At 37.3% G+C, this 26,604-nt stretch overlaps 1 protein-coding gene across 1 annotated transcript; it reads left to right on the forward strand.

Annotated features, from left to right (window-relative positions):
* The first annotated feature begins 887 nt into the window (after positions 1-887).
* LOC113078287 (gastrula zinc finger protein XlCGF57.1-like) lies at positions 888-23,705 on the forward strand. The gene is made up of 3 exons (XM_026250612.1): positions 888-930; positions 7,229-7,276; positions 21,723-23,705. Exons 1-3 carry the CDS (start codon positions 888-890, stop codon positions 23,003-23,005), a joined length of 1,374 nt encoding a protein of 457 aa, XP_026106397.1. The 3' UTR covers positions 23,006-23,705.
* Positions 23,706-26,604: the final 2,899 nt, after the last annotated feature.

The raw sequence follows: 26,604 nt of genomic DNA on the forward strand, positions 1-26,604 counted from the left end.
CATCCCCGGCCAATAAACACATTCTCTTGTCCTTCTTAGACATGCATCTATGCCCAAATGTGAGGAGTGAATGCACTGAACACTGTCACCCCTGAGTGCATCGGGGATTATAACGCTCTCCCCCTGAAGACAATTCCACCCTGGGCACTCAGTTCCTCTTGAAAGGAGTGATAGTGTGCAATGTCGCTCGGTATGTTTTTCTTGTTCATTGGCCAACCTTCTTTTATTAATTTAATTAGTGACTGCAATTTCTGTCCTGCTTGTTTCCTCTCTGATGGTCTGGAGTCTTTGTTCTGCAATATGTATGTGCTGGACCATGTTATACTCTCTCTCTTCATTTATACTGAACCCTGGCATGCATGTTCAGGTAAGTATAGCGTGTCAGCTAGCAACATGCTCTTCCTTGGAATGTACTTGACTTCAATATCATATCTCTGTAGCCTAAGTAATATTCTTTAAAGGCGTTTTGGGGTGTCAGCAGGGGTTTTCTTACTTTATTTTCCAGTGGCTTATGATTGGAATGTACATTGACTTTTCGCCCGTATGTATACTGATGGAATTTTTCCATACCGAAGACAATGGCCAAACATTCCTTCTCTATTTGGGCATAACCCCAAGTTAATGCCTGGCTTCCATAAGCAACTGGCGCCCCCTTCTGAAGTAAAGCGGTCCCTAACCCAGTCTCTGATGCATCACGCTGAAGTGTCAGTGTTTCATCTGGGTTATAATATTTGAGAATCGGAGCTTTGGTGATGGCATCCTTGAGCGTTGTGAATGCTTGCTCTTGTACATCTGAGCATTCCCAGATACTGTCTTCATGAGTTAACTGCCTCAGTACCTCACAACCATCTGACAGGTGATCACAGAATTTCGAGAGATAGTTTACCATGCCCAGGAACCTTTTCAGGGTCGACTCTGAGCCCGTCAGCGGTAAGTAAATGTCCAATGTTTCCAAAGTCAAATCTTGTTCCCGCAGAAGCCTCTCTCTCAAAACTGAACTGTATATGCCGCAAACAATTCTATTGTGGATTAGAGAGTCTTTGATCTGGCCGAAATTACACGTACTAGCAATTATTCTTAAATCCGTTACATATCTGTCAAGGTTCTCATCAGAGGTCTGATTCCTGACAAAAAAACAGTACCTTTCAACTGTCTCGTACACTTTTGGATTGCAATGATCATCCAAGGCACGTATTAAGCTGCTTACTGTCCGATCCGGAGACGATGCGGGAACCAGGGTCTCGCATAGTTCTCTTCCCGTCTCCCCAATGAGATAGCTGAACACTTTTATCACTGCTTCTCCGGCGTCCGCCAATGTGAGATCCATATACAGCGTGATAACTCTTCTTTCCACATTTTCCATGATTTCGCTAGATTAGCTGAGTCCAGGCACAGTGGTGGTGGTGGTCTCAGCTTTCTGCTCTCTCGACCGTAATTTTTTTTTTTTTTAAACCGGCATCTCTCGTTATTCTAAATCTCCGTGCTTTTAATCTTTACAAAGCACTGCTGCCACCATGTTTCATTCTATTCTTTATCTATAAATAGAATGGACGGTTAACGCCAATATAGTTGCATACACTTGAGTTTATTCAACAACCATAAACCCGCCAGTGTGCTCTTAATGTAAACAACGGAAGTTCATAGATGTTGGCAGCCATATCACCCTGGAGCCCAAGACCGGTTGCCCACTGAAGCTAAGCAGGGCTGAGCCTGGTCAGTACCTGGATGGGAGACCTCCTGAGAAAACTAGGTTGCTGCTGGAAGAGGTGCTAGTGAGGCCAGCAGGGGGTGCTCACCCTGTGGTCTGTGTGGGTCCTAGCGCCCCAGTGCAGTGATGGGGACACTATACTGTCAACAAGCACCGTCCTTCGGATGAGACGTTAAACCGAGGTCTTGACTCTCTACTCTTTCGAAAAGAGTAGAGGTGTGACCTCGGCATCCTGGCTCAATTCGCCCATTGGCCTCTGACCATCATGGCCTCCTAACAACCCAGCTAACAGGGAACATTCCCATAACTTTCACTAACATTATATAAAAGTTATGTAAATGTTAGAAAAAAACGTTCCTGACATAATGTTTCTGGAACAGTCTTATAATGTTTTCATAGTTAAAATACATTGTCGTAACGTTGAGGGAAAACGTTTTCATAACAACGTTCTTGTAACGTCTTTATGATGTTATTTTTAATTGACTGATGTTCTCAGAATGTTGAGGGAAAACGTTCTCATAACAACGTTCTTGTAACATCTTTATGGTGTAATTTTTACATGACTGATGTTCTCATAATGTTGAGGGAAAAAGTTGTCATAACAACGTTCTTGTAATGTCTTTATGATGTTATTTTTACTTGACTGATGTTCTCATAATGTTGGGGGAAAACGTTCCCATAACAACTTTCTTGTAACGTCTTTATGATGTTATTTTTACTTGACTGATGTTCTCATAATTTTGAGGGAAAACGTTCCCATAACAACGTTCTTGTTACGTCTTTATGGTGTTTTTTTGTACTTGACTGATGTTCTCATAACAACGTTCTTGTAACGTGTTTATGGTGTTATTTCATAATGTTAAACAAACACATTCTTAAAACACCATTATTGGAATGGCTTCATTTTCGAAGTGATGGCAACAGAAATAACAAGTGTGACAAGTATAGTAGACTAGGATATATACCACATTTCTGATCTTTGTTTCTATTTTTCTTATTTGTTCCCTATATTGTCCTAATGACAAATGTGGTTACAATTGGTTTATATTATAATATACCTTTGCAATAAATCATCATGTCTTTGATGAACAAAATGTATTTTTTTAGAACAGAATATCTTATTTTAAATTAAATAGGCATAGGCTATACTGCAAAGGTTATGTCATTTACCACTGCATTTTTCACATATTTTATTACAAACTTTTCCTGAACAAGGTCTACATTGTGAATGGATCTTCAGGTTTTGTACAACACAGGCTTTATTTTATTTTATTTTATTTTTTGCGCTGAAGTGGACAGGACAGAAAAGTGTTGGGTGGAGAGAGTGGAACAGGAGCAGCATAGAGTCAGGATTGGAACACCGGTCGGCTACCTAACCAGTAACAATTAGGCAACTGCATCTAAAGTACCGCAAGAGAATCGATCTCGCGAACAAACCAGTGTTGCCAAGAATTGGGCTACTTTAACACTGCTCCGCGGGTTGTTTTTCATGTCAGCGGGTTTAAGCGACACCAATAACGTGATACTTAACTCTAAAATGCTCTTAAAAACCCTCATCAAAAATGTGTATTTTACCTCACCGGACTACTGCGCAGTGTTTAGACATACTCCCTTCTCATTCGTGTGTCTTAATTTGATTAATTAAAAATCTATTTCAACCATGGTAAACCGTTGCTGTATTGTGGGGTGTAATAGCGCAACACATAATCGCCATGGGGAAAATAAAATGAGAATGGATTAACTTAACACTGCTTTCCTGCTTGGAGACGCGATCACGGAGACCATAACATCTGAATACTAATTTATATAGCTTAAGTCAACATTGAAAATAAGGGAAATTTCTCGGGTTACTTATCCAAAATACGAGAAATTTCAACATTCATCTTTTTGTTGCTATCCCTCTGCTGACAGCAAAAACAAAACTGCTGCATTAACTAATGTTAAGCGATTTGTGAAGCTAGGTCTAACGTGACTTTAGTTGCAGATTTGCTTGAAATTGTGCTCTCACAACAACCACGCTATCTTAAAAAGCCCAACATCACGCTAAAGGTTGCTTTCAAGTGAGCAAAACGATGCTTTGAAAACATATGTTTCGCTGGAAGGGCAAGGGGTAGCAACAGCACAACAGTACAGAGACTGACAGGTCCGATCGAAGGGCTAGCGGGATATTTTATAGGAAAATAGTAAAACGGGAAGACAGTGGGAAAAGAGCTCAAATACGTGAGAACCCCGGATAAAAATGGGAGGGTGGACAGCTTCTAACTACACTTTTGTTAAAAGTAATTACGTGTGTGAATGGTTGTTAGCACTAACGTTTACCAAAAAGCAAGGTGTAGCGCAGCTTACCTTTGTCCAGATTACTGTAACGTATACTGTTTGCCGGTTTTATGATCTGCAACTCCTGAACATATATATCCATTTGTAAACTGCACATGAGACTCCAATGACTTGAAGCTTCGGAACTGTTCTGAAGTGTAGGCGCTCACAAAACAAACAATGTAGCCGAGGATATCTGTAATGCAAAAGGGTGGCAGCAAGTAATCGTCGGTGCTCCACTCTTTGTTGGGAATTTCATATGGATCCAAACCGTTAATAGTGCCGATTTTGTGCACATACCAGTCCCTGACATCCCTATTTTGTGTATCCCTTTAAATCCCACAACCTTTTCGCAATTTTACCATCCTTTCTCTTTCTCCCAACTCTGCATCTTCTCGTTCGACTTGCTGAATGTTTACATTCGCGAAGCTACCAGCAGGACCGCCACGTCCCAGAATGCAACGCGGCGCCCAAGCCCTATTTCCGAACTTACCGTTTGATCAGTCGCAACCATTACTGAAGCATTTGGGTGCAGTTATATCTGATTGGTTGCGCCCACGTTGGTCGATACTGATTGGCTGCCACCGATTGGCAGGTCCCGCTTACCTTCTGGCTGTCAATGGCAGCCACTTCCTGCTGCCAGCTGCCGATTTTTTATCTGAACCCCTGCTGTAAATATATTAATTTTAAGTAATCATTCAGTAAACAGATCCATAAACGAGCGAGTCACATGAAAACTGATTCTGTGAGCGTGTAACTCTCTGTGGTAGACAAGTGAAAGCGTGCTGGAGAAAAGCGTGCAAACAAACCCACTAATTTATGATTTCTGTTATCACTCTACACTTAACCCTGGGTTCATATTATAATTTAAATCGTGTTTTGATTGATCTATTTTCTGTATTTTAAGAAATGCTGCATTAAACAATTTTCAGCGCTCTGTTCCTGTTATACAGTGACTTTTATGTTCCAATGATGTATTTTAATCATGTGTTCTCTAAAATGAGTCACATATATTAATAAGATATGGCTTAAATTGTATATTTAGGTCTTCTTTATCACTTAAACAGGGATAATAGAAATTACTATTTACACCTTTTTCATTGATGTATGCATTCAATTTTATTATGTCCTCAGTGCAAAGTAATCAACTTCCACAAGAAATGATTAGGGAAAAAAAACTAAAAATGTGTGTTTTTTTTTTTTTTTACAATTTTCTTCAATTACTGTGTCCCTGAAGTCATTTCCACCCTGTTAGTACATACTTTCTCACCTTCCAAAACCAACTGCATTTTCATTGAGACAATTTTATAGAAGTGACCATTTATTTTTCCCACTGGAAACTGAGGTAAGCTTTAACTTTCATGCCTAACTTTTTTTTTTTTTATGTTATCCTGCTTGCCCCATCCTTAAAGTTCCACTCTGTTAGGCTATATTATGGAGAATGTTTGTCCTATCAAAAAAATGAAAAACTTTTTACAGGAAATTCTAATAGAATAAATAGTATTAAGTGTATAAAGCAAATAACTTATATATAAGATACTGTCCAATAACCCCTTAAGCTCCCAAGTCACAGAACTCGATCTTGGAGGTAAAAAAAAAAAAAAAGAACACCCACTAGGCTGAGCGTGGAAAATTACAATATTTAGCATATTTCAGCATCCATTTTTTCCATCATGTCTAAGAGAATGAACTGTGTTCTGATTGAAATGATCCCTGCACCATGTTCATTGCTCCCTGCTTGCTACTCCCTGAGCAAATCCATGACTTATTGCCTAGTGGTTAGAGAATTTGGATCCTAACCCTAGGGTTGTGGGTTTGAGTCTCGGGCCGGCAGGACCACGACTTTGCCCTTTAGCATAAATGGCTGCCCACTGCTCTGGGTGTGTGTTCACGGTTTGTGTGTGTTCACTGCTGTGTGTGTGCACTTTGGAAGGATTAAATGCAGAGCACAAATTCTGAGTGTGGGTCACAATACTTGGCTGTATGTCACTTCACGTTTGGGTGTATCTGTACTTTACTTTAATTTTTGTGTTTCAACCTACTTTTAATTTTACTCCACTATATTTCTTAATTAAAACTTATTCTTCAGGTTCTTTATAAACCACTTACTGTTAAACCAGTGATACAACTCCAAGGGACCACTATTTTCATTATGTGTACTTTATAATATTTATTTGGCTTTTTATGTCATTTACATCATATATTTGATAGTTATGAATACCTCATAAAATATCCAAATAAAGCACTTTCCCTACCTGGCTGTGGACCAGAAGTTTTGTGGTGATTGGAATTCTTCTTGAATTCAAAACTATATCAGGGTATCCTTGTAAACACATTCGGTTATGTGTTAAGTCCCAGATGGACACATAATCGAAGGATGTTGTTTTTCATGCTAAACCTGTTTAAATTATGAGTGTTTTAATTTTTAATTATTAGGCATTTTAGCATTGCCGCGTTTTTTCATTGCTCTTTATTTACATATTTACATGCTGCAACATTGTGTGAATTTCACTTATAATTCGCTCGTTTTTCTCCTCTAATTTTCACTCAGGAAGATTTATTTATTTGTGCAGATCGGCTTTATAAACACACGCACCGAGTAATACATTTCCTCCTTTCGTCGATTCTCTCTCCAGTCCAGCGTTTGGCGCTAAACACAGACTCTGTTTGCCAAACACCTTTAAACCACAGAAGAAGAAGATAAGTTTCACCGCGCTCTCTGTTGTTTTCTAGGGATGTTAATTGGTTAGAATTGTTTCTTTAGTACAAAAATACCAAGTACAAAAATACCGCTTTTGAAACAGGTAAACGAATACCTATAATTTTATCCACATAGTCTTTACGTTTTGAAGCAAGCAGGAATATCTGGAGGAGTAACGTGAATAACTGAACTGCGATCTGCTGCTGTGAAGATGGTGTGCGTTAAAGAGGAGAAGACGAGTGAACCAGAAACCTGGAGAATAAAACAAGAGGAACCAGAAACCTGGAGAATAAAACAAGAGGAACCAGAAACCTGGAGAATAAAACAAGAGGAACCAGAAACCTGGAGAATAAAACAAGAGGAACCAGAAACCTGGATAATTAAACAGGAGGAACCAGAAACCTGGAGAATAAAACAAGAGGAACCAGAAACCTGGATAATAAAACAGGAGGAACCAGAAACCTGGAGAATAAAACAAGAGGAACCAGAAACCTGGATAATTAAACAGGAGGAACCAGAAACCTGGGGAATAAAACACGAGGAACAAGGAGGTTGGTGTTTACTTAATCTGTACTAGAGTTTTTCCTAGGGCTGTTTGATTATGGCAAAAATCATAATCGCGATTATGTTGGTTAATTTTGTAATCTTGCATATTTTAACATACCCCAGACTTTTTTTATTAGTAATTTATTTAAAGATAGTGATAAAAAATTAAAAATACAATTATATAAAGATAATAAGATAGGAGTTTAAATGTCAATCAAAAATATTTTTAACATATATCATGATTAACAATTAAGTTTATTTCACTATTTACGCTAACTGCAGAATTAATTAGAAGTAGTGTTGGACAATGTTTATGTTAACATACAGCATTGAACCATAAAATGACATGACTTACAGTTCAGATATAGGAAAAAAAAAAACTTATTCTACAGCATTTCAGCCTTTAGACCATTTTTATTGAAAATGATAAATCCAGCATATAACCCATAAAGAAGTCACATAGATTGAAATATATTAATAATAAGTAGATTTATGTATATTTAAATATCTTAAATTAAAATGGAATAAAATATATTTTGAAATAGATTTTAGACACTTTTTAATATTTTAAACATAATAAATATATGAAAATATATATTGGAAATATTTAAATATTTATTTCCTTTAAATGTAAATACATCTAGATATCAGATCTTTAAATCTATTATTTGCAATATGTCTATATATTAATTAGAAATATTTGTCAATATTTTATTAAGTAAACTTTAACATGTTTTACAGAAAATATTCCTGTCTACTCAAACTTTATGTAAAATTATATCTCCACACATGTAAATGTTTTCAGTTTAATATATTCTTAAATAATTAATAATGTATTGGGGGGAAGAGCCAATATACCGAATATTAGCATAAAAAATGTTGTGAATTGTTTGGGTTTATGTGCCATGTTTACGCCGCAACACGCCCCGGGCCCCCCAATCTGCTACGCCACTATCCTTGTAAATTTTTTTTATATGTAAGTAATGTTGTCCAGTAACTTTTATTTAAGCATTATTTCATTTATTTGTAAGGTTGCTTTATGTTTGATTTATGTTGAAGTGATTAAACCTTTTAGTGGGGAGACGTTTTGGTTATCAGGCTCTCAAAAATTATTTAAAAATGTGGATTTAGATTTATCTGCCAACATATCGGTTATTGGCTTTCATATTTAAGGAATTATAGGTTATTGTGCATCCTTATATATTTTTAGAAAGATTTAGATTTTTAATAAATGCCGATCTTTTAAACTTTATTCATCATAGAATCCTGAAAAAATATTGCAGTTTCTAGGGCTGGGTATCGATTCACATGTTTCAGATCGATTCGATTTCGATTCACAAGCTCTCAAATCGATTCGATTTCGATTCTCGATTCAATTTCGATTCTCGATTCGATTTTCTATTAGAGCTGTAATCGGGCCTTAAAAGTTAAGCCCAACAGGACCCGAGCCTGGCAAGTACATTTTGATTGACAGCTATTTAAAAGCCCAAACCCATTTACAACCTGACATTATTCAAATGTACGCACGCACCCAGCTCTTTTGCCAGGAATGAGTCATTTATACATGACTAACATAATAGGCCACTTGGAAGTTTGAACAAAGAAATAAAATAAGTCCTCTGTAACATTGTAATATCTCAGCACTCTATAAATAGCCCTAGGTATAGGCTCATTTAGCATATAAATAGGCCAACGCACCAATAAAAACCAGTCTTTCTTAATTTTTTTTTAATAAAGACTAAATTAAGATAGGTATTTGGCAATAACGAAATTAATTAAGATAAAGGCTCTGCCGGATTTGCTTTGCCATAGCAGCTGACATAATAAAAGAATAATGCCAAAATTAGCTTATATAGCCTACTCTGTCTACATTATGCATTTAAGACTAAATTAATATTTAGTTATTATTTGAAAAACATTAACTCACCAAGATTAGGTAAGGCCTACGTGTTTTGTGGAGGAAAATGATTGAAGTACAAGTACAAGTCTCGTGGGCCACACACATATTATGTCACCAAAACAAACCAACCTGATTTATAATATTATAGTCTAGATATTATGATATCTAATCGATTAGATTCATTGAAATAAATAATTTTACTACACCTGATTCTGTCATTGCACATCGCTGTCTTTATATTCATTTATTGACGGATTGCACAGGTTCGCGTAGCAAAGAGCTTCTTCACACTGCCCGCACATGTGCAATTGTGCTTTTGAAGCCTACTGTCCACGCTGTCGTCTGCTCAGAGCCTCGGCACACACACTCCGATAACGATTTTTACGTCATGCCTACCTAGCAGTCCATAGTGGACTCGCGGACGCAGAAAGTATAAGAGGCTTTAAGATGCAGTCTGTAAGACGGGCACGGGAGCATGACTTGAAGCGCCACATTGCAGAAAATGTGCGTTCACAAATGTTGATCCAAAAATGGAAAGCACTTTCGAATTTAATAATATGAGAAGTTTTGCCACATTTCTTCAATTAAGCATGATTGCTGCGTAGTATATGGTGATTCCATTTGCTTGAACTTCTTTAAGTGAGTTGCATAAGTTTTGTGTGTGTGTGTCTGTGTGTTCAGCATATGGTGGCCCGCATTTGAATTCGTGATGGGACGCGGGTTGGGAACCACTGCTTTAAGCACTGAATGAATGAATGACAGGTTCGTTGGTAACATCGCACAAGGCACATAAGAGGGTGACATCTAGTGGAGAAGATTTGTAATTAGATTACCGCTAATCTTGGGTTCAATGTCTTTAGAAATAAATATGGAAAAAAATCGATTCATGGCCTTTGAGAATCGATTTTGAATCGACCACATTTAAAAAAAAAACGATTAATCGAAAAATCAATTTTTTTGCCCAGCCCTAGCTGGGGCTAGTTTGGGCCTAGTTTGTGGCAGCTGTCACATGACTGGTTATTTCTGGCAGCTGCCAGAGTTCATACCACATGCAGCAGTCTTTCTCGCCATTTCTGAGGTTTTGTCAGTTAAAAAACTACACTCTTCTCAGTAGGGATGGCACGGTTTGCTGATCGCTGAAAAAAAAAAAACACGAACCGTTTGGTTCACCACTTAAATCTGACAAACCACCTGTAATATGGTTTGCTATAAATCACACATTCTGGCTTCCCAGACATTACAACAACAGCGATGAGAGGGAAAAAAAAACCTTGGACAAATCATGCACTCTTGTTCAAATGTGAATGTCGTATGCTGGAATATGAGCAGTCATTTATTCCATCATCACCTGGGTGCTGATAGCGCGTGCACACAGGTGAGACCTGAACAGCACACGTTGATATCTGTGTTTAAACTTAACTCGTTTAAGCTTTGTCAGGTTAAACATTTATTAACCAGGGGACACAAGCTCGTGCGCGCAGTGAGTAGATTTCTGCGTGCACTCATCCGAATCGCATAAACCCGCGCCTCAGAAGGCGCCCAAATATAAGATCTGTCTGAAGTATTGTGTTTAAATGGACAAAAAGTTAGACAAAAATTATGTCAAAATGCCCGTCTTGGTAAGTATCCTACAGCTGACATAGCCGGCTGAACGTAGGCCTACTTGATCAGTGTATTCTCTTAGAGTCTTATTCGAACAGCAACAACAAAGAAATCACTCACTGCTTTTGATTAAAAAGCTTTTGTAACTTTAAGAATAATCTTTAATTTATACAGTCCAATATGCAATGCTGTTTTACATTTGATTACTTTATTCAATTTCTGTACCTAAAAACTAATGCTAGACCTCCCTAAACAAAAAACTGAAAATCACGGTTTAATTTTTGTATCTTTTCTCTATTGTATTTATTTGTGTTGTTGCTTGAAGTTGGATAGGATATTCTATTTTTATTTTATTTTTATCAGAAAGATTAATTTGTCCATAAAAATAGCACATACCGAACTGTACTGAAACCTGAAACCAAACTGAACCGCGCCACCCCTAGTTGTCAGTGGCTTGCGGTAGTGTTTTTTCATCATTTATTTGCATCTATCCATGATGGGAATCTCCTGTTCCATCACATCCCAAACCAAGGTGCTCTATTGGCTTGAGATCTGGTGACTGTGGAGGCGATTTGAGAAAAGTTGAACTTATTGTCATGTACAAGAAACCATTCTGAGGTGATTTGAGCTTTGTGACATGGTGCATTATCCTGCTGGAAGTAGCCATCAGAAGATGGGTACACTGTAGTCATAAAGGGATGGACAGGGTCTGCAACATTGAGGTAGGATATGGAATTTAAATGATGCTCAGTTGGTACTAAGGGGCCCAAAGTGTGCCAAGAAAATATCGCCCACACCATTACACCCACCACCACCAGCCTGAACCGTTGAGACAAGGCAGGATGGATCCATGCTTTCATGTTCTTTATGCCAAATTCTGATCCTACCACCTGAATGTCACAGCAGAAATCATAAGACCAGGCAACGTTTTTTCCAATCTTCTATTGTCCAATTTTGGTGAGTCTCTGTGAACTGGCTGTTATTAAAGGGGGGATGAAATGCTCGTTTTCACTCAATATCCTGTTAATCTTGAGTACCTATAGAGTAGTACTGCATCCTTCATAACTCCAAAAAGTCTTTAGTTTTATTATATTCATAAGAGAAAGATAGTCTGTACCGATTTTTCCCGGAAAAACACGACCGGCTGGAGGTGTGACGTGTGGGCGGAGCTAAAGAATCACGAGCGCCAGTAGGCTTTTGCGTTTAGAGCGTTTGGAAGCTGTGACATTACCGTGAGGAAAAAAAATATCCAAAACAAACCATGGCTAACAGTCAGATTCAGCCGTTTATTTATGATCCAGAATCAGATCCCGAGGCTGAAACTGAATGAGAGCAACTACTCGCTCCGAGCGGGGCTCGAACCCGGGTCTCAGGCATGGGAGGCGGACGCACTAACAAGGAGGCAGAGATATTTGAAGCAGTTTTACTAACCGCCTGCGGTTCCAACACACGATCGTGACCCTTTTTCGTTGGGATTGCATCATCCTTAAGAAATAAACGATACGCAAATCCGTCGTCAAACTGGGCCTTGTTTGTAAAACAAGCATCTTCGAAATGCAGGGAACGAACACAAACACTTGCACAACTCCGTTGATGCTCTGTAAAAATAAACTCCATCCACTGGTCCCTTAATGCTGTTTCTCTTTTGGTAATCTGTGCAGGGTTGTCTTGCCCTGGCAACCAAAAACACACTCCTTTTGTGACATTTCCCGACGCTCTCGCTCTGATCAGTGAACGTCTGTTGTGCTCTCAGTGCTCTGCTATACGGGAGCGCGCGCTCTTCCGGCAGACATGCCCTTAGGACCCATATAAGGAAATTCCACTCCAGCCATACTCGAAAAAAACTTTCCGAAACTTGTGACAAACAGGAAGGAGTATTTTTGGAACAGAAATACTCCTTCAAGCGTACAACTTAATTTTTGAAACTTTGTCCATGTTTAGCATGGGAATCCAACTCTTTAACAGTGTAAAAAACTCAGTATGAATGAAATAGCATTTCACCCCCCCTTTAAGCCTCTCATCAAAAAAACCCAACTTGACCCCAAAGAACTAGTTAATTATAGACCAATCTCGAATCTCCCTTTTCTGTCCAAGATACTATAAAAGGTGGTATCCTCAAAATTATATTCCTTCTCAGACAAAAATGGTATATGTGAGGATTTCCAGTCAGGATTTAGACCGTATCATAGTACTGAGACTGCTCTCCTTAGAGTTACAAATGATCTGCTCTTATCATCTGATCGTGGGCGTATCTCTCTATTAGTTTTATTGGATCTTAGTGCTGCGTTTGACACAATTGACCACAACATTCTTTTGCATAGACTTGAACACTTCAGTGGAATCAGTGGAAGTGCATTAGCATGGTTTAAATCATACTTATATGACCGCCATCAGTTCGTAGCAGTGAATGAAGATGTATCATATCGATCACAAGTGCAGTATGGAGTACCTCAAGGCTCAAAACTAGGGCCGCTACTCTTCACGCTTTATATGTTACCCTTGGGAGGTCTCATCAGGAAACATGGTGTTAGCTTTCACTGTTATGCTGATGATACTCAGCTCTATATTTCCTCGCAGCCCGGTGAAACACACAAATTTGAAAAACTAATGGAATGCATAGTCGATATAAAAAACTGGATGATAATTTCTTACTGCTAAATTCTGAAAAAAACCGAGGTGTTAATTATAGGACCTAAAAACTCAGCTTGTAATAACCTAGAACACTGTCTAAGACTTGATGGTTGCTCTGTCAATTCTTCGTCATCCGTTAGGAACCTAGGTCTGCTATTTGATCGCAATCTTTCCTTAGAAAGCCACGTTTCTAGCATTTGTAAAACTGCATTTTTCGATCTCAAAAATATATCTAAATTACGGCCTTTGCTCTCAATGTCAAATGCAGAAATGTTAATCCATGCAGTAGTCTTCTGCTGCAGTAGCCTATCTGCTTCAGGGTTCGATGTGTTGTGCATTCAGAGATGGTATTCTGCATACCTTGGTGGTAATGAGTGGTTATTTCAGTTACTGTTGCCTTTCTGTCATCTCTAACCAGTCTGCCCATTCTCCTCAAACCTCTGACATAAAGCATTTTTGTAAACCGAACTGCCATTCATTTCACTGGATATTTTGTTTTTTCAAGCCATTCTCTGTAAACCCTAGAGATGGTTGTATGTGAAAATCCCAGTAGATCAGCAGTTTTTGAATAATCAGACCAGTATTTCACCAACATCCATTCCATGTTCAAAGTCTCCATTTTCTTCCCCATTCTGATGCTCAGTTTGAACTTCAGAAAATCTTCATCACCACATCTAGATTGCTATATGCATTCAGTTGCTGCCATGTGATTGATGAGTGGCTTATTTGTGTGTGTGTGTGTGTGTGTGTGTGTGTGTGTGTGTATATTAGGGGTGGGCGATATCTCGATATTTAAAATATATCGAGATATTTTTTAAACACGATATTAGGGATGTCAAATTTCGATTATTTCCATGATCGATCGTCGTTTAAATTAACGATCAATTAATCGATTAATCGTTAACCATAATACTGCAAAATGCGTCTATTGCAGGCAAGCAGTCAGCGGTATGACAGGATGTGCAAAAGCCACACACACACACACAAAACGCTTTCTCACTTGAATTAAAGAGGTTTTAGTCTGAATAATATGCTAGTAGCAGGATTATAAAATGAATAGATGCGATTATGATCATTTGATAAAATGAAGAGAGCGCGCCATACTTTTGAGGTCATTTTACTTTGTTGACAGTTTCCAATCCCGCACGGAGAACGCTGAACGCGCCTCTTTAAATGGTTTTGTGGTGCTCGTTGTTGTATTTTAAAGCACAATTGCAATGTTTTCAACTGACATTATTGTACAAAATTATCCGAAATGTGGAGCGCGTGTGACTGCGCTGCACATTAAGTGAACTACATCGGCGCTGCTGCACCAAAACACAGTTGCTCACATTAATTTGATCCTGCTGGATTCTGTCCTAGAAAATGTCAGATTTTTTAAAATCCGGCATACAGCGCATTAGATCGTGACAGTGCATGCGTGCACACGAGGATGAGCGAGCGCGGCTTTGGCTAGATTTATTTGGAGGTTATTGCTCATGTCTCATTCGGCACAAATCGAAATGTTTCCATATTCGCAATGTATTTGAATGTTAAACTATTATTTATAATGTAAACTAGCCCAGCCGGCATTTCAACGTTGATTCAACGTTGAAACAACGTCAGGTACCATGGTTGAATCAACGTTGAAAAACCTTTCGATTTTGCAAATTGGATCAACGTTGAAATCACGACGTTGATTCACCGTTGAAATCGTGACGTTGATGTACGGTTGAAATCACGACGCTGATTCACCGTTGAAATCCCGACGTTGAATCAACGTTGAATAACCTTTCGATTTTGCAAATTGGATCAACGTTGAAATCACGACGTGGATTCACCGTTGAAATCGCGACGCTGTTTCACCGTCTTACCTGCATTATGGGTGAATTAGGGTCGTGCTGCAGACCTGGGAGGAAAGCTGAACGAGGTGTTGATTTTGAAAAGTTAATCAGCGTTGATAACACGACGTTGTTTCCCCGTCGTACCTTGCACCGTGGGTAAATACACCTAGATCCTAGTTGGCATTTAGATCAACAATGTACATGCAAGGCTAAAAATCTAATGACTGGCAGCAATGGCTTTACAAACAACTTCAATAAACTACCACATGCTCAAAATTGTCAAACAGCAGTTTAATTTTGGAAACATACTGTATAAAACAGATGAAAATAATCCCACACTTTATTATGCAGAGTATGCATGGAGGTAATGCTAAAAACATGTAGTAGAACAATCCAAATACAATAATATTTAAAGGTTTTTGTAAAATAATTTGGCACATAAATGCATATTTTTTGCAGCACTTACAAGACAAACCCTTGTACCTTTATGACTGAAACCAGTGGATCTTTTATTTTGGTGGAAAACTACAGTTTCTGTCAAAAACATGTTTTAGTAATGTGTCTCATTTCAAGTTGTGCACATTTGTGCAGTGAAAATGTGTTGCACAGTACGAGCAGGGAACCTTCAACCAGTTGATTTCTAATGGGAACCCCCCCGGACTGTGTCTTCTTTACCGTGGGGAATGCAGAATGAGATTTCTACCGCAGGGCACTCTAAAATGTTAGAACCAGCAGCCTTAGTGTATACAGTGTGGTTGTGCTTCGGGTGATCCTTGAAAGTGTCCCAGCGCTAGGTCCTTTCTGACGCCGTCCCCTCCACTCTCTCCCACTTGTGCACTTTCTGTACCGTCCTGTATAAACATTTACATTTAATCATTTAACAGATGAATTTATCCAAAGCGACTTACGAATGAGAAGAACAGAAGCAGTCAGGTGTACAAGCGAACAACAACAGGATACAAGTGCTATGACAAGTCTCAGTTAGGCTAGTACAGAACGCATAGCCAGGTTTTTTTTTTTTATATATATATATGAAAGACAAGAAAAGAAGGAAAAGTGCTAGCATTAGTTGGTTAAGTTCTGGTGAAAAAGATGAGTCTTAAGATGTTTCTTGAAGATGAGTAAAGAGATTGGGAGGTGATTCCACCAGCTGGGTACAGTCCAGGAAAAGGTCCTTGAGAGTGATTATGAACCTCTTTGGGATGGCACCACAAGGCGTCGTTCACTTGCAGAGGGCAAACTTCTGGAGGGCACATAAGATTTAACCAGTGAGTTTAGGCATGTTCACAATGTTTCACAATAACTTTGATATTGTGAAATATATTTAACTGAAAACTGAATGCAAAATAAATCACACAATATTTTCACTTTACAGTTCAGTAACAGTGATGTTGGAAATAAAGTGGACAACACTATTCATTAAACACTTATTTAATGTATTCAGATGAAAATGTACAATATTAACAAATTATTCACAAGCAGTGTTTTCAGAGCCCCCAGTTACACTGTTTTAATCAGAACACTAACATTACAGTGTAGAAAAACAAGTCAAATCTAATTCAGTAAATTTTTATTAAACTAAGCACAATCAAAACCTATCACAAAAGGTCAAAGCATCTCTAGCAGAAGTGACAGTGCAATGTAGCAGATGAACAATTTCTTACCAATGTTTCAAGAACAAGCTGGATCCTTGATGACTCTACAAGGGGAAAGAAGAAATGGTTTACTGAAAAGTTCTTAAAAAGCAGGATTTCATATTATACCATTTCTTTAAACCACTGGTTCTCAAACTTTTATACCAAGTACCACTTCAGAAAATATTTGTTATTAAATATTAAGTTGCACCATAATGACCAACATTACATTTCAGCAGCGTAGTAGGCCAAACTATTCAGCTACAGGTCTACAGTTAAAAAATGAGGCAGTTTTATTCTAATAAGAATATTAATTGTTGTCAGACACTTTACCATGTTTGAACATTAACACTACAACTGTGCTTACATACACAGGTAAATGAAAAAAAAAAGTTTAAATTAAAATGTAATTTTAAATGTAATTATGTAACAAAAGTTACAAAACTGTACTGTACTTTAACTGTAACATACTTAAATGTGCAAAAAAAAAACTTACTCAAAGATTAAGTTAAAATATATTAACATTAATTAGTTTAATTTAGTGATTCACCTGCATAACAACTAGAGGGGGCCTGACACTTTGAGAACCATGGCTTTAAACAATCCTTTCTTTTTTTTTCATTTTCATTAATTCATTAAAATTATATTACTTAAATACCGACATTTGCACTTATATGTTGCAGAAAACACTTTGAAACTATTATAAGAATACAAACATATATAACACACCTAATGCATGGGATTCATATCAGGAAAATATGGGAAAATCTCTAAAAGACAGACATTAACACATAACTCACCAGCAACACATTAGGTGAGCATCTAACTTGATCATCTGTGATAAAGCAATGTAAAAATAGACACACGGGTATTTATTTATCTGCAGGTTACATGTCCTTTAAACTACCCATTTGTAAACTCTGGTAATACTTTACTATTTTCAAAAGATAATAAAGATAACGTTAGCGATTTTCTTACCTCATTTTGCCAGGATGTTTTCAGGACCTCGCAGAACACCTGACCCTTCTTGTGTTCACAGTTTTTGTTCTCCATTGACATGTCACGACTCAAATTCGCTCAAAATAAATAAAAAATGTACAGGCAAATATGAAATAATTCGGGACCGACCGAGCAGTAAATTATAACGAGCAGCAGCTCACAGTTAGCCGCCTCACTCACAGAAAGACGACAATAACGGTCATATTTTTAAATGTAGAAAAGCGCGAACCGATTCATTGTCCAGTTTCCTGAATGACAGCCAGATTAACCAATCATGATAGAAGTAATAAAATAAAACTACCAATGGGAGTTGTTTCAGTGTGATAAAGCAGCGAAATGTATAGTTTTATTGTTGTTAATGATGATAATATTTAACATATACCTTTAGATTTTAGAATAGGTATCATGACTAAAATATTTTTAAATGCTATTAAAATAATAATTAATTTAAATAATTTAATATAAATAATTTAAAAGCTTGTTAACCTTTTTCTACCATTTAGCATTAAACATTTTTAACGTTGTTTCATTAAAACAACTGACCTTATTTCAACCATATTTCAATGTTGAAAGTTGGTCATGTGCTGGAAGTTTTTCAACAGTTCATCTTTAAACGTTGAATCAACGTTGTTTCAACGTTGAAACCACAACTGACCTTATTTCAACCATATTTCAACTTTGAAAGTTGGTCATGTGCTGGATGTTTTTCAACCATTCAGCTTTAAACGTTGAATCAACGTTGTTTCAACGTTGAAACCACAACTGACCTTATTTCAACCATATTTCAACGTTGAAGGTCGGTCATGTGCCGGCTGGGAGGCTTGTACTTAACACGCATTCGCATATAGACGGAAAAGATGATCCTCTTCATATGAGCAAAAACGTCCTTGGCATAACAGCAGAGTGGACCGGTATACTACGGTCTATTTAAACTGACCAGTGTAACCTTTTAATGTTTAGTTGACATTTTATTTTGATAATGAACAGACTGCGATGTAAGTTTGAATCGCTAGAATATACGTGTGCAGCAGGCTCCGGGGCGATCGAAACAGCTGAGACATTAAAAAAAAATATATATTTTCCGCAAAAGTGTTTACTTTCATTTGTGCACTCTCACAATAAAAACAGAAGATTTGTGCTCTTGTAAAATAAAGCAAACAAACAGAATGCGTTGTCATCCTTTTTTTTTTTTTTTTTTTGTGAACTTATGGAGCGCCCACACTTCTGTTTTAAATCCGTTAATCTTAATTAGCCTATTTAAGTCGGATATATTTCGCATAGCCTATTTAAAAAAAAAAAAAAAAAAAAACATGAAAACAAATTGTTATTTTTATGTTGGGCCTATTACTTAGTAGGCTATAAATTTTCCTTAAAGCATCCCATTTTGTCCCAGGGCTTAGAACCTGTGCCCTAGTCAGGTCCATGCAGAAACTTGTGAACGATGCTCGGCGTCACCGTTTAGTGACAGCAGTGAATGCTCCAGGAATGTGTCGGTCACAGCGCCTATTAATCGCTGTTTTGAATCCAGCAATTATTTATTTAGAAATGATAAGATCTGATTATGACAAGTGTGGTATAAAAGCTTTGTTTATTAGAGGAATAATAGTAACTGGAAAATGCTAGATCGCGACCATGCTTTTGGACCCCATAGTCTTCATTTACACGGCTTTCTTCTGGTTTGCCGGTTGGTCACGAATTTCCACAAATTCAGTAGCTATATTTAGGCATCGTTTCTTTTCCTAAATCTTCATAGTCTAACCCTCTAATTTCCCAGGTTTATTTTATTATCTTTCGCTTTTAATAACTGTTTTCGCATCTCTTACTGTGGTAAACATGGGAAGGGAAATTAAAGATTTCATGAATTAAGAATTCGTTCGATTTATTAATTTGTTCCCTTATTTCACTTAAATCATGGGTATTTAGGGAACACAATTAATGAAACATGGATAATTGCCACATTAATAATTCGTAGGAATGAATTAACAAGTTGTAGGAATGAATAGACTACCTGTCCTGTCACTGTGTCCCGCAGCCCTGCAAAGCGCAAGATATAAAACAGTTATCTGATGAAATGATTAGTAACTACATTTCTATTGCATTTAATGTTGAAGAACTTTTATGTTGTTTCTATTTTAATGTACTTTAAAGTTTAAATCACATTAAAAGCTTAATTTGTACATTGTGAATGAATGATGATGCTTTTATATATCGTCACCGTCACTCACAGCCGCTCACACGTGTTGAGTGCGCATGAGCCGCACGCAGCCCAACATTGAATCGGTTAACCGACCATCGATAGCCTTAATCGATTGCATCTCTTATCGACAATTAATCGATCATCGATTAATCGTTGACATCCCTACACGATATGGATTTTGACATATCGTATATATCGATATATTGTTTATATTCTGATTCCGCCACTTTGTTTGTTTGCCTTCCCTGTGCTGTGCTCGCCCCCGCTCGCTCGCCCCCCCGCCTCCTTGCTTTTGTCCCCTCTCACCTCGCGTGTAGAGAACTAGTAAAAAAAAAAAGACAACTGGCTCCATTATATGGAGATACTTCAGTTTTAATGCGTAGGGCGAACGGCAGGCAGATGTCTACTGTAGGGCCCAATGAAACGCGGAGGGAATCGCGCAATCCAGTCATAAAACTGGAATTTACAGTTTAACGCGGAATGTCACGGAATTGGTCAAATTTTAAATGAATTAATCAAAAGTCGGTCATGCACTTACATCAAATCGCGAAATGGACTAATATCTGCAAATATTAACCCGGAAAAGTCTATTTAAATATGAATCCTGCATGTTTTGCGTGTCTGTGTCAACGAATGGAGCAGAAGCGCGTCTTCATTCATTAAACACGGAAGCTCGCATAACGCTCGCGCTGATTTCATTGTCTTTCCTCTCTCTAAATAAAGACGTGAACACATGAGGAACATCTCCAGAACTGCACTGAGAGTCACTTCATGAGCATCTGACCGTTTGATTTGAGTAAGACTAGCTCATATCACATGATCACAGACTGTGGTATCACATACACAGAACTGTAAAGTTAAAACCCGTCAAAATAAAAGTATTTGACAGAAATCTATTACTATTGTACAGCAGAATGTAGATAGCCCACTACTACTACTATTAAAATGAAAACTAACATAATTTTATAAGGAATAATCACACAACATTTCTCCCACGTTTTATTTTTAATAGTAAATCCCCTTTGTTTACCAAAAAATAAAGTTTGCTTAATTTTAAATAATTAAAAGATAAATTAAATGAATGTTTTATGCCTTCATTTGATAATCAGAAAAATGTAAATACACAGAATTTCTGAAGGGAAAAAAGCATTTCACATAAGGCTATTTTAAGAATTGTTTTTAACTAATTAAGTTGTTTTTATGCATTTAAATAATTGCACATGCTAAAACACAGAATTAGGTAACAATAAAACATATGGTGAAGAAAAAATAAAATGTTTCATAGGCCCCTTAACATGTAATATTTGCCATATTTGTTTTTGCAGTAGTTTTTTGGGGGTTATTTTTCCTGTAAAGATATCGAGATATATATCGTATATCGAGATATAGCAAAATATATCGAGATATATTTTTGCTCCATATCGCCCAGCCCTAGTATATATATATATATATATATATATTTGTGTCTATAATGTTTTACTATTTTGAATATCAGTGTAACTCATCACACTTGAAGTATGATTGGTAAAATTGCATCAAAAGGAACCAAATTTTATATAGAAATCGTCTTTACTCTCTTACAACTGGGTTCACTTTTATCTACTTTCACGTATCTCTTTTTCTCCCAAGTTACTGACAAATGAACTGTTTTTGCTTTTATTTTAGAGTTTATTAAAAAAAGTGAGGAGAATGAAGAATTAAATGAAGTTCAAGAGGAAAATCATGTCAAAACTGGAGCAAAACATTTGAGTTGCTCTCAAACCAAACAGAAAGATTTAAAGAAAAGAGGAGCCAAAACATCTTTCACCTGCACTCAGTGTGGAAAGAGTTTGACATGCAAATATAATCTTGATGTTCACTTGAGAGTTCATACTGGAGAGAAACCATTCACTTGTGATCAGTGCAACAAGAGATTCAGTCGGTCAGGAGACCTGAAGAAACACAAGTTAATACACACTGGAGAAAAACCACACACATGTGATCAGTGTGGGAAGAGTTTTACACAAAATGGAAGCCTTAAGGCACATATCAGAGTTCATACAGGAGAGAAACGTTTCTTCTGTATTCAATGTGGAAAGGGTTTTTCACACTCAACACATCTTAAGGTACACATGAACATTCACACTGGAGAGAAACCTTTCAAGTGTTCACACTGTGACAAGAGATTAAGTCGGTCAGGAAACCTGAAGAAACACATGTTAATCCACACCGGAGAAAAACCACACACATGTGATCAGTGTGGGAAGAGTTTCAGACTAAAAGGAATCCTTACAGCACATATGAGAGTTCATACAGGAGGGAAACGTTTCTTCTGTAATCAATGTGAAAAGAGTTTTTCACTCTTAGCAAACCTTAATGTACACATGAAGATCCACACTGGAGAGAAACCTTTTAAGTGTTCACACTGTGACAAGAGATTCAATCGGTCAGGACACCTGAAAATACACGAGAGGATCCACACTGGAGAGAAACCGTACACATGTGGTCAGTGCGGGAAGAGTTTTGCAGGAAAAGGAAGTCTTATGGCACATATGAGAGTTCATACAGGAGAGAAACTGTACACATGTGATATTTGTGGAAAGAGTTTGAAATGCAAATCTAGCCTTGATGGTCACATGAGAGTTCATACTGGAGAGAAACCATATACTTGTGATCAGTGCGGGAAGAGTTTCTCACAATCAGTACATTTTAAAGAACACATGAGCATCCACACTGGAGAAAAACCTTATAAGTGTTCACAATGTGACAAGAGATTCAGTCGGTCAGGAGACCTGAAAAGACATGAGAGGATCCACACTGGAGAGAAACCGTATCACTGCACTGAATGTGGGAAGTGTTTCAGTCAGTCATCTTCTCTACACAGTCATACAAAAAACATTCACACAGTAAGTAGATCATCTTCAGATCCAGCACTTTCAGATCTGATGCTGCCTTTTCATCAAACTTGAAACAGTAATGCATTAAGCAGTATCATCTGGATTAATCTGTTTTATGAGAAAGAAACATCTAAAGTTTTCACAGTGAATAAAGTTAATCAAAACCAGCAGATGAACTCTGAGATTCAGTTCAACTCAAAGATGGAGATCCTTCCCAAAGAACAATGTCAAAATGTTTTATTATATCATATTGCTGCATGATATTAATGATATCACTGTGTTTTTTTATGAGTTTCATGTTATTTTCAATTATCTTATAATGCATGTGTCACTTGTAGTTTGCTTACTCTTTCGTGAAGTAGAAGCTTTTTACAAATTGTTCTTGTTCGGGAAGCTGAAGAAGAGACTGTAATACTTTAAGAGAGACTGAGATTTATTTAAAAAATTGTTCTCTGTTGTTTTTAAAATGACTGAATTCTGCTTCAAATGTATTTTGGAAATGCAGATGCAAGAAAAACGGTCATGTAGCCTTGTGATTGCTCCTTCTTTGCTTCTCTTGTAAGTAGGAATGGAAACCTAAACCTTTCGTATTAAGCAAGTCCAGCGACATTCGTCACTGATGTGTTTGTTATTTTGCAATTCAGAAGTGAAATCTCTTTTGTACTGTAGGTCTGCTTAATCTAATATTATTTTCGATTGAGTTTGACTTCCAAGAATTATAAAAATTAGATGTTTGAGGTAAAGTGATATTTTAAATAAAATCTAATGTTTCTTGAGGAATTTAAGGTTGCCTCGTGTGTGTGTGTGTCCATTAAATCCATGTGACCATAATCCATTATTATTAGTTTACACCACTAATCTATAATACAGAACTGGATTACTCATGATGTTGTAGAAGTGAAACCACTGCACCACCATATTCCTGTTTCCTAGTGCTCCCATGTTCTATTGCATTAAGAGTAAATTGTACCATTTTAATGAGAAAACATCACATAATGGGTCAGCGTTTTTACATCTGACGTATTCTTGGACATTCTTAGAACGCAGATTTCCTATGCATGTAAATTTGGTTATTTGTTTAATATTGGAAATTTCCCATATATTTATTCATAATAGTAGCAAAAAAACTGTACCCGTTATCCGATTGGCCGTCTCTGCTCTGGTGGGCGTGGCTGCTGTTGCGCTTTTTATGACATTAAGGCCCTTCAAGATTTTAAGAATCCTATCAGAGAGCTCCTAATTTAGCTTAAACATTTCTTTGTTGGCGTCTGAGTTTAAGAGCAATTCAGCACCAAACTGAGCGCAACTTTTAGTAACACAATAAGTGATAGTAACACAATAAGGTTCTGAAAGTTCTGTAATTGTTTGTGTGATTATCCTATAACCTAACTCAAACCAGTCTGTTTTCAAGACTCACAACAGGTTTCTCAGAAAACACGCTATATGAACTGGACAACTAGTGCGGGAAGAGTTTCTCGTGTGGTTTCACTCTGGGTAAGTTACAGCGACGGAGAAATGAGCTGTGCATCATATGAAGGTTTTAGAACCGTCACTGTTCTCAATTGTTCGTCTCAATTCTCAATTGTCTCAATTCAGTTCTCAACTGAAGCTGTTTAAGTCAGTTTTGTGTTCTGTGCATTACTCCAATTCATATAAGCGTTTGAATATTATTGTTCATACAGACAGTAGGCCTATTCGAGATGCTACTGTACAGTATCCAAGCTAACATAAGACCAGCGCACCCCGTCCATGGTTCACTGGCGTCATTCTAACGACAGCCGCTGGTTTTCTGAACAAAATTATAAACACAACACTTTTGTTTTTGCCCCTATTTTTCAAGACTTTTTCTATGAACACAAAAGGCCCATTTCTCTCAAATATTGTTCACAACTCTGTCTAAATCTGTGTTAGTGAGCACTTATTCTTTGCCAAGATAATCCTTTAATATATATATTAACAGTTGCGATGTTGTGTTTTGAAGTTGGTATTAACGGTGCTAGGAAATAATATTTGTTGGTTCAGTGCTGTATGAATAAAACTGAATTGAATTAACTATAAATGCAGATCTGCTTGATATATATCTGATGTAAACTTCATAAACAAGTTTGTGATTATTTTTTATTGATGATCACCAAAAGGGGGCCATTGAAATCCTTTATAAAGTCCTCCCTCTGGAAATGGTCTTCTAAAGGCTAACACAACACATGCTGTTAAGGCCTTCCTGATGTGCCTGTTCAGAATGTCATAGGCCCAGGGGACAACTTGCCTGTATGCTGTCAAAATTGTCTTAGACCAGTGGCATCAAAAAATTGTGTGGGGGGTCATATTTTTCACTAAGCCTGCAGCACTGACTTTCCTTAGCTGTGACCATGAACTCACATTTCCCATAAATAATGCCTGATTACATATTGTTAGCTAACATGTGTATATCTGTAAGCTAACATGCCTCTCACCAAGACACCTGCCCATTTGTCTCGTTTGACCATTGTTCTGTCTAATCCTGGCCTGTACCTTCTCTCTTGGCCACATAGCAGGCTCATAATTGTATCTGTAGTTTGCCATGAGTGTAAATTAAACATTTAAAATTTACTCAGTGTCTGAACGGTCATTATGATCCATTGTTTTCCTATGGACCGCACTCCCTCTTGTTGCGTCACTTCCAGTTTTGGCAGTCACGGTGATCTCTAACCTGAAATATGCAATTTAAGACCAGGTTTTATTTGCTTATTGGCGCAGTCTATTTCAGTTGGCTCGAAACCGCTATGCACAAACAATGCATCTGTTTTTAGACCAGCATGACAAATGAGCACAAATGCTATTTTAACAACATGGCACAGAGCCCTGACTTAAACCCAATTGAGCATCTCTGGAGATACCTGAAAATGGCTGTCCACCAACGTTTACCAGCCAACCTGCAGAACTGGAGAGGATCCCCAAATCCAGGTGTGAAAAATGTGTTGCATCGTTCCCAAAAAGACTCATGGCTGTATTAGATCAAAATGGTGCTTCTACTAAATACTGAGAAAAGGGTCTGAATACTTAGGACCATGTGATTTTTCAGTTTTTTATTTTTAATAAATGTGAAAAAATGTCAACAATTGTGTTTTTCTGTCAATATGGGGTACTGTGTGTAAATTAATGAGGAAAAAAAAATTAACAAATGATTTTAGCAAATAGCTGCAATATAACAGAGTGAAAAATTTAAGGGGGTCTGAATACTTTTCCGAAATCTTAAATCTCTATGGTAAACGTTCAGGGGGAGGGTTGAGCCCATTGAGCATCGGCAGATGTTAAAAAGAAAACCAATTTTCATTCAAACAAATCAATGTAAACTACACATTCAAGTTAACGTAATCTTTGTGGAGTCTTGATAATCACTGTTATTTTAGAGCAGTTGAGATCTCTAATAGTTTTTGGTATTGCAATATTAGGGATGAGGATGGATACCAATTCTGGGAACCAAAAATTGTTAGCTAAGCATTTTGGGCTCGGTAGAAAGTTACTAATGCTTGTAATTCTACTGCCATTTTTATGGGTACTTTTCTCTTTTTCTATGTTTCATCTTTTTATCCACTCCATGTCTGAGCTTTTGTATCTTACCTACATACATTTGAATGTAAACCCATTTTTAATTATTAAATTTTTTTCATTTTATACTTTTGCATTTAACA

The sequence above is a fragment of the Carassius auratus genome, unplaced genomic scaffold (assembly GCF_003368295.1).
Source record: "Carassius auratus strain Wakin unplaced genomic scaffold, ASM336829v1 scaf_tig00025154, whole genome shotgun sequence".
Taxonomy (NCBI): domain Eukaryota; kingdom Metazoa; phylum Chordata; class Actinopteri; order Cypriniformes; family Cyprinidae; genus Carassius; species Carassius auratus.

What these genes read in the sequence shown, in the direction of transcription:
- LOC113078287 (XM_026250612.1), top strand. Translation starts at nt 888, where the DNA reads ATGCCCAGGAACCTTTTCAGGGTCGACTCTGAGCCCGTCAGCG. An exon ending in CGACTCTGAGCCCGTCAGCG is followed by an intron (nt 931 to 7,228) that starts GTAAGTAAATGT and finishes CCTGGATAATTA; the next exon opens with AACAGGAGGAACCAGAAACC. An exon ending in AAAACACGAGGAACAAGGAG is followed by an intron (nt 7,277 to 21,722) that starts GTTGGTGTTTAC and finishes CTTTTATTTTAG; the next exon opens with AGTTTATTAAAAAAAGTGAG.